This window comes from Lagopus leucura, unplaced genomic scaffold, assembly GCF_019238085.1.
Source record: "Lagopus leucura isolate 7727_CA_CO unplaced genomic scaffold, USGS_WTPT01 256-1_obj-0_obj, whole genome shotgun sequence".
Taxonomy (NCBI): domain Eukaryota; kingdom Metazoa; phylum Chordata; class Aves; order Galliformes; family Phasianidae; genus Lagopus; species Lagopus leucura.
The window spans coordinates 1-8,711 of NW_024962620.1; the positions used below are offsets into that span (position 1 = coordinate 1).

An 8,711-nucleotide genomic window follows, 5' to 3' on the forward strand; every position below is an offset into this window, starting at 1 on the left:
GCCGCCCCGGCGCCCAGAGCCGCGGCCAGCAACCGGGAGCCGGCGGGAGGGGCGGGAGGAGGCGGAGGGGGCGGCGGCGGCACGCGGGGGGCGGCGGCGGCGGCCACGCACAGCGCCCGGCAACAGCGCGTCCCGCCCGGCGGAGCGCGGAGCCACCGCGCCAGGGCAGCCATAGCGCCGTGCTGTGGGGAGAGCGGGGAGAGCCGGGAGCGGCGGTGCTCGCGGCCGGTTCGGGCCCGCAGGGAGGAGCGGGGCGCGCTCGGAGCCGCCGTCCCCGGGCCCCGCCGGTATCCGCGGGCGCTGCGAGCCGCCCTCGCAGCCCGGCAACCTCGGAGCCTCACAGCCCCGGCCGGGCGCGGTGCCCGCCGGGAAGGCCGCGCTCCTCCCAGGCGCCCCGCGCGGTCCGGGCGGGCGGCGCAAGATGGCGGCTGGCGGCTGGCGGCGCTGAGCGGACGGGCGCGGCATGGAGCGGAGCGCGGCGCCGGGCCCGGAGCGGCTCTTCGACTCGCAGCGGTGAGGGACGCGGCGCCGGGCGCGCTCCGCTCCGAGGGGCCGGGAGCGGCCGGGGGGCTCGCCGGGCCGGGCCGGGCCGGGCGGAGGGCCGAGGGCCGAGCGGCCGCCCCGAGCCCCGGCGCCCATCCGCGCGGTTCTTCTCCCGCAGGTTTCCCACCGACGGCTTCGTGCTGCTGGCGCTGCTGCTGTACGCCCCCGTCGGGCTGTGTCTGCTCGTCCTGCGGCTCTTCATCGGCGTGCACGTCTTCCTGGTCAGCTGCATCCTGCCCGACGGAATGCTGCGGCGGTGCGTGCGGGCCGGGCGGAGTTCCGGCGGGCCGGGCCGGGCCCTGCGGACGGGCCGGGGTTCCCGGGCGGCTTTGGGGCTGTTCTGCGCCCTGCGGCCCTGCGGCTCCACCGCCGCCGCGCTGAGGGCCGGGCTGTGCCCTCGAACGCTGCTGTCAGCCCCGGCGCTCTCAGCCTCCTGCCCTGCGCGTCCTGCTATGCTGGCAGCTCTGCAGGCAGCCCTGGTCTGCGGCCCCGAACGGTTCCAGTCTGTCGTATCGGCCCCTTTTGTACCCGTGTCCTTCCCTAAACCACCCCGAGTCCTGGCTTCTTGCTTTGTTGGCTCTCTGAGGCCGCCGTGGCTCGGACTGCAGGATCTGAAGGAACCCTTTTTCTTCCCCCAGCCTTATTGTGCGTGTGATGTGCTCGGTGCTGGGGCTCTTTGTGCAGCAGAGCGGTCCCCGTCCCCGCGATGCCGCTGTGCAGGTGTACATTGCCAACCACGTCACACACTTTGATCACAACATCGTCAACCTGCTGACCTCGTGTAACACGGTGAGTGATGCCTTGCAGGGCATGGCGGGGCTGTACGGACCTTTCTAAGCACACAGATGGCTCTTTCAGAGTTTAGATGTTGCTCTGACCGTTTTTAGTTCTTATTTATTAACCTAGGATTGTGCAAGCCTGAAGTAGTTTTTTCTGTGGTTCAATTTCATGCTTGCATGAAAAACGGAAGGTGAGAGGTAACAGTAAGGGTTACAGTGAGGATTGGTTTTATTGAGTGGATAAGACTGCAGAATCATAAAATGCCCTGGGTTGCAAAGGAGCACAATGCGCTTCCAGTCCCAACCCCTGCTGTGTGCAGGGTCGCCAGCCAGCAGACCAGGCTGCCCAGAGCCACATCCAGCCTGGCCTTGAATGCCTGCAGGGATGGGGCATCCACAGCCTCCTTGGACATGTGTACCTTTGTGTCAGAAGCAGCATTGTGTGTGGGGTTTCCTTACAGTGCTGGGTGCATTTTATACCTGTTGGCAGCACCAAGGGCAAGCAGGATGCTGTGCTCAGGCTGTTGTGCCGGGCTGACAGCTGTGTGACTTTCCCTGCACTCAGAAAATTCCCTGGGGTGTGGAGTTCCTGAATTCACAGGCACCAGATGTTCCTGGGAGTTGAGTGGTACAGTGTGTCCTGAATGGCCGTAGAGTGGGCCCTTAATTGGGGAGAGCCAGCACTTGGAAGTATCCCTTGCCAAGCATGTTGGGAATTCCGAGAGAAACTGTGGGGAATGTGACTGACATTCAAGGCAGAGGAATTCATTGCTCAGGTGGATGGGATATGATCTGAATTGTGGATCAGGAGTCAAATTCCCAGGGAAGTGGGGCCAGAGCCACCACCGAAGCCTGGGTGGAAGTAGCACATTCTCTGCTGCTAGCATTGTTAGCATATGGGTTGTTCCCTCAACTCCCAGAGGCACTTTTGCTAGCAAGCAGAAATTTTGTTTCACATTTACACCTGAGCAAGTAGGCCTTGAAGGGAGAACGAAGTGACATTTCTTCCTTTCTCTTGTTTTTTTTCCTTGCAGCCCGCACTGAATGGTGCCCCTGGCTTCATCTGCTGGTCGCGGGGCTTCATGGAGCTGGGAGTGACAGGGAGCCGAGCTGAGCTGGTCGATTCCTTGAAGGCATATTCTTCTCACAGAGGAAACCCACCGCTGCTGCTCTTCCCAGAGGAAGCTGCCACCAATGGCCGGGCCGGCCTGCTCCGCTTCAGGTGCTGCAGTCGGGTCCTGAGCTGGCCGTCCTCGGGGTTGGCTCAGCTTTGGAAGTTGCTGACAGCTCTACTCCTCCTTTGCAGCTCCTGGCCGTTCTCCATCCTGGATGTGGTGCAGCCGGTTGCCCTGCAGGTTCAGAGGCCTTTGATCACTGTGGTGAGTCTGACGCAGGGCAAGGAAGAGTTCTGAAAGCCCGAGAGGGTCTCCGTCGTGTCGTTCATTTTGCTTCTGCTTTGAAACCTGTGGAGAGAGCAGCCTGGCCTTGTTCCTGTCATCCCGTGGATGAGTTTCTGCGTGCTTGCAGTTGGCTTTTCAACTGCCTCTCTCAGAGACCTTTGGCTAAATCGTTCTTTTCTTTATGCTCACAGTTTTAGTACATGTTCTTAGTCTGGCTTCCATGCTTGTAGCATCAGCACCTCATACCCTCTTCTTGAGTTCCCTTCTTTTAAAGCGTTTTGAAAGAATAACTGCAACCCCTGTGGGGTTTGGACGGCACTCCAGAGTTACTCAACGCTCTCTGGATGAGGTTCTTGAACTCACAACTCCCAGGTCCTGCTGTGTAACGTGATGCAACACCAGCTGCACAAAAGTGGCAAAGTTCACAGTTAGGGTGCTGGTGCTGCTGAGCAGATTGCAGTCACACTGCTCTCACTTCATTTGCAGAGTGTGGTTTCCTTCTCTCAAGATACGGTTAATAGATCTGCATGATTAGAAGATGTGTTTTATGTCTGTCAGACATTTTAGATTCTTTTTATTTTTCCGTCTGTTTAAGGGGGCAGGATGCACTGTGTGGGTTTAAAGCCACGTACAAAGAGGCCATAAAACTTCACTGCCCACACAGACACTGTTCACGTGATATTCTATTAGGAATTAGCTCTTTGCCACTTGGTGTTTGCTGCTTTTGTCCACGGGCCACAGTGTTGAGGTCCTTGGAGTTGGTGAATAATGAACTGTCTGGAATACTGATGGGATTGTGCTGATACCTGCAAATCTGATGTGGTCTGTGGGTGCACAGCAGGAGGAATGTGTGGCAGAGCAAGGAATGCAGTGCTGGCTGCACATGTGCCATGGTGGCAGCTGCTTCTAAATTACGGTGTGAAGCTCTGGTAGCCCAGCTGCTGAGAAAGTGGGGCAGCAGTAGAGAGAGCTCAGGAAGGCTGTCAGTATGGTACAGGATCCAGAGAGCAGGACTTAAAGGTGCTCAGTCTAATCAGCTTATCAGGGATAAGGCACAGAGGTGGTGGTGGGCAGCTGCTTGCACAGTGGAGAAGTGGCTTAAAAGTGGAGAAACTTCTTCCTTTTTGACAAAACACACAGCAGTCTTAGCAGGTGCTGAGCCCAGATCTTGGTAAGACATGAGCTTAGTTTTGGGTTAGGATGAAGGTTTCAAACTGCGAGGAAGTATTTGAATGAATGCTCCAGTGAAGTGGGAGAGCTGCCTTGTTCTGCATGGCTCGGGGTGAGTCAGCGGTCTGTTGTGGTTTGGTTCCTCATGGAAGCTCCGTGTGATGTGACACGTTGTGGGAGGCCTGTGTGTCTTTTTCCTTGGTGAACACTGGGGAGGATGGCATGCACAGAACTGCCGGCCTGCTTGGAGGTGATGGCTGTGATCACTTCTTGTCTCAGGTGTTTACCTTCAGGAGCTGAGCAGGACTTCTTGTAAATGCAGTGTAGAATTTCTTACATCGCTTTACATAATCAAGAACTTCCTGGGTGAGGAGATGGAATGCTTTGAATGTTTCAGTCAGTGCTGTACAGAAGGCTCACGCAGCTGCTCACCTGGTGTGTGTGACGCCGGGCTGAGCAGCACCACGGCTGGGCTTCAGGAGGAATTTGCTCTAGCTGCAATTAGCTGGAAGCCCAAAGGGAAGGTGTAAGTTTGTGCTGTGCAGTGGGGGCACCGTGAAGCTGAGTGTTGGAATCACTACAAGGCATTTGATCCTGGTTTTCTCAGGTCTCAGCTCTGTTTATCAGGAGATGAGGCTTCTTCGTGTTGCCCTACGTGACTGAACAAACCACGTGCAAGGCTTTGGTTGAGGATAAAGTCACGTGTGAAAGAAGCTGAGGGAGCGGTGTTGCAAGCTGTAGATGTTGAGATGGCGTTCCCACCAGCTTGGGGAAAGCTTTATCACCTGCAGGACAAAAGAAACCAGCTTTAAAAAATCCTAGGAACAGCGATTGTTCAATTGAAAATTGGGTGGAACCATTGGAAAGTGTAGGTGGGGGGGTTCTCTGGAGTTCAGCTGTGTGCTCACAGTCAGAATACTCCTGGTCTGGGCTGAGCTGCGTCCTGCTGAGGTTGCAGAGCCCACCACTCTGTGTGGCTCTTCCAGTCTTCAGCAGCTCTCTTCTGGGAGGCATTGCAATCCTTAGGGAGATTATTTATGAATTTTTAGAAATAGGAGGACAGAAATAAATTATGGTTCACCCTTAATGATTTCTTTTCAAAAGGAGGAGTTCTTTGAGGCTTCACAGTGTGTAAGTACAGCTGCTGGGAGCTGAGTCATTACACAGGCTGTTCCCATCCGCATATGATTCCCATTGGATTCCAAGGGAGCATTAATAGGTCTTAGAGCATTTTAAGTCCTTTCTAAAGGCATTATCTGTAAGAGAATGTGGAGATATTGAGAGAAAATCTTGCTATCCTGGGAGAGGAAAAGGCAGCTTGGAGCAGTGAAAAATTTAACTCTCTTGCTCTGCACGGTGAGGCCTGACGGAGGTGAGCCTCCCCTCTTGCCCACCCTCTGCATCTCTGCTGCGTGTCTGTTACTCACTGCCAGCCCTTGGCTCTGTTCTGCAGCCTGCTTTCCCCACGAAGACCTGACTGGTTTGTGTTGTGCTGGCTGTAACCTCATTCTCTCTCTTCCCCAGAGCGTAGCTGACTCCTCCTGGATTACGGAGCTGTTCTGGACCTTCTTTGTTCCCTTCACAGTTTATCAAGTAAGGTACTATCTTCTCTCTCTCTCTCTCTCTTTTGTTGGGTGAGGGTTTGGGGCGGGCAGTAAGACTGACATTTTCACCACTGAAGTGAGGGATCTTCTGGTATGCACTAATTGTTGATCCTGCAGCACGGCTTTGTTCAGTGCTGCTGATCCGTGCTCCTCTCAGCCAGCTTCAGAACTGCAGAGGGCTTTTGGTTCCTGCTGTCATTCACTGACAGGAGAGGAGTTTTGCAGGGCTTTCACCTAAAGTTTGATGAGTGTATTTTTGAAGCCAGCTCCTCTGTTGTAATTCACTCGAGAGCTGCTCGGGTCTCATGAGTGATGCTGTGCAGGCGGCTCAGTCCTCTGGCATCCTTCTCTTCCCTGCAGTCCCTTGTGAATTGCAGAGAGGATTCAGATCAGCTGTCTGAGGCCCAACTGAGCCCAGGCTGGCTGAGTAGCTTTGGTGTAATAAAGGTCCAGAGGCAGGCAAGAGGGGCTTGGAGATAAATTCTTTCCAGTGTGCCTTTAGGGGTTGGGATATCTCAATAAAGTCTCCGTGCTGCAGCTTCCCAGCTGTACCTGGCTCGTGTTTTGCTGATCTGTTTTGTGCTCCCGCATAAATGGCAGCACTTTGTTATTTGGAGCCTCTCGGGGAGCTTCATTAGGAGGTACTTTGTTATGCTTGGGTGTTAATAAAGATCAGGTGAGCCAGTTTTGTCATTGAATCATACCTTCCCCTAACTTTGCACGATGGGGGGCAGGTTTGACACTCGTCCTGTGGGAAGAGATGTGGGGCGAGTTGAGGTGGGATGGCACCACTGCACTGCTGGTCCCAGATGGGGCTGGCTCCTGCAGCAGCCCGGGAAGCAGTCAGCCCAGTGCTGTTGTCCCCATTCAGGTGGATGCCGTCTGTCCCCAGACGAGCTGAAGAGCTGAGTGAGGATTTTGCGCTCCGTGTTCAGGAGGTAGGAGGGTAACGTGGGAGGGGATGTGTAGGACAAGTTTGGGATGGCCACAGAGGAGAGCGGGGCGCAAGCAGAGCTGCAAAGGCCGTTCCTGGCTGGGCATATTTGTGTTATGGGAGCTCTGGCCTGTATTTATTGCCCCTTGTAATTCCGTTTTTCCATGGCCTGTTTGCCGCAGACGTTTCAATCCTCTCTGCCACTTATCAAGGCTCTCCCCATCCAGCTCAAATCTATGTGCTAAAAAAGTCCCCTTTCATAATATCACAAGTCAAATAAACAGTGATTGTTCCTCCGGCTTCCCATTACTGCTGGGTACTTCGGAGGTCCTGTACCAAAGATGTGGTCTCTGTGTCAGCCTGTTTTACACTGCACGCTCCTGGTCCTTTGTGTGCTCCGTGCAACACTGAAAGGCATCACTGAGGCCTTGGAGAAATCAGCTCCCAGGCCTCTTCCCCTCAGTGTGGCTTCAAACAGGCTCTGTACATCTGATGCGTTCCCTGCAAGATGGGAATGCCTGGGTCATGCGTGCTGTGCGTCCTCTCTGTGTTTCTGCAGCTCTTGGCCATGGAGCTGGGTGTGGTATCCACACAGCTCACTGCAGCAGATAAAGCTGAGCACATGAAGAGGCTGAGACATTCATCCCATCTTCCCCTTGCCCCAGGTAGGCATCCTGAGTGTGGAGCGGCAACTTAGGCTCTGCCTTTGGGGACACTTCAGTCTGCTCTTGGTTTTTCATGTGTAGAAGAAGAGGAGAAGATGTGAGACATCCTCCTAGGGACGAGGGGTGCCTGCATGCTCTGTGCTGCAGATGTAGCTTGCTGGAAGGGAGAGGATCTCCACTCCTCAGCACAGACATGGTGGTGGTGTGCAGGAGATCCTGATTCCTTAATGTTCCCATTTGGACATGAGAAATGGGGCTGCTGCAACGTGTTAAGGCCGTGTGCCTTTAGGCCACCCTCCTGTACCCCGTTTCTTTTCCTGCAGCCTCAAGCCAGCCCCTGGCAGCCAGGCTCAGGATGCCTTCCAGCCTGTCTGGTATTGGATCCTTTGCTCCTGAGGATGCACGGATCACAACGATGGCTCAGCAGGTCAAGGAGGTTCTGCCTCACGTGCCTCTGGAGGTCATCAGGACAGACCTGGGTAAGCTTAGACCCAGTATTAGCAGGGACACAGGATCACCCTCTGTGCCATGTGATGGTGACACCTGGAAGCAAAAGCCCCTCATCCTTGTTGCACTGTGAAGCACAACAGTAGAAAGAAAATGAGCTTCCTAGCTGTGGCAGCTCCTTCTCTTAACGCATCTCCTGTGTTCCTACAGCCCAGTCAAACTGTGTGGATACCACTATTGCCAACTTGCTGGAGGGGAGAGTGCCCTTCTTCCCTGAAAGTGAGGCTGGTGCTGACCTGCCTGCTCCATCTACCTCCTGGGCTGCATCAGCTTCTGGCATCCAGGGCTCCGTGGCTTTGCCTTCTTCCAAGGTACTTTGAGGGTTATAATGTCTCCCCTGCACTGATGGCTCGCAGACAGAGCGTGATGCCTGTGTTTGGGGCCAGCCACGTCAGGGGAACTGAGCGTTTTAAACTGGAGGTTAAATCGGCATGCTGGGTGCTTACAGGGCCAATCAGGAGGTTTCCTGGCTTTGTTTCCAGTTGACTTTTGTGCTTTCTGTTCCAGCCAGCTACAAAGCAGTTTGCAAAGTCCCCCGTGGAACGGCACCTGTCCCTGCAGGAGAGGAAGCGCGCGCTGTACGACTATGCCAGGAGGTGAGTGCAGCCCCAGGCCCATCCCAGCACGCTCTGCCCCATACTTTGCCCACGCTTTTCTGCTTCACCTCTCCCAGGTGTGCAGCCTGTTGTCATCTTGGAAATCTCTGTTTGCCTTCAGCTGCCGCCGGGTTTCTGTTTGTGAGCACTGAGTGGGATAGAAGCTATTTGCCAGAACCCCGATCTCTGAGGGACAGAGCTTAGCAAAAAAAGTGGTTTTGTTCTCTGGTGTAACAGATTTGACTGATAGGAGCCACTGTGAGACTGTGGACGTCTTTGAAATAAGTACTGATGCTGTGGAACATTCATGTTAGAAGAGAGACTTCGCTGTTTGGCAAAGGGATGCTGCCATTAATCTTCCTCAGTGAAAGAGGAGAATGCTGACAGGGGACAGGGAGGGAGTTTGACCTCTGTGTGCAGTTCAGATGATGCAAATAGTGGAGTGAGTGTCCACTTCTGGCACGTGGTGCTTTTTTCTTTTTTTTTTTTTTTTTTTTTTTTTTTTTTTTTTTT

General features: G+C 54.6%; 1 protein-coding gene across 2 annotated transcripts in view; it reads left to right on the forward strand.

The window, feature by feature from the left end:
* Window positions 1–448: 448 nt before the first annotated feature.
* AUP1 (AUP1 lipid droplet regulating VLDL assembly factor) overlaps window positions 449–8,711 on the forward strand; it is a 10,773-nt gene continuing 2,510 nt past the window's right edge. Inside the window, exons 1-11 of one of the 2 annotated variants that reach the window (XM_042890801.1) lie at window positions 449–513; window positions 662–799; window positions 1,182–1,332; window positions 2,357–2,544; window positions 2,629–2,701; window positions 5,417–5,490; window positions 6,368–6,434; window positions 6,990–7,095; window positions 7,419–7,574; window positions 7,753–7,913; window positions 8,110–8,198. In XM_042890801.1, coding sequence (XP_042746735.1) covers window positions 464–513; window positions 662–799; window positions 1,182–1,332; window positions 2,357–2,544; window positions 2,629–2,701; window positions 5,417–5,490; window positions 6,368–6,434; window positions 6,990–7,095; window positions 7,419–7,574; window positions 7,753–7,913; window positions 8,110–8,198 — 1,253 coding nt within the window. In that variant the 5' untranslated portion in view covers window positions 449–463. The remainder of the gene's footprint in view (window positions 514–661; window positions 800–1,181; window positions 1,333–2,356; window positions 2,545–2,628; window positions 2,702–5,416; window positions 5,491–6,367; window positions 6,435–6,989; window positions 7,096–7,418; window positions 7,575–7,752; window positions 7,914–8,109; window positions 8,199–8,711) is intronic. The other variant, XM_042890802.1, reaches the window with a different exon arrangement.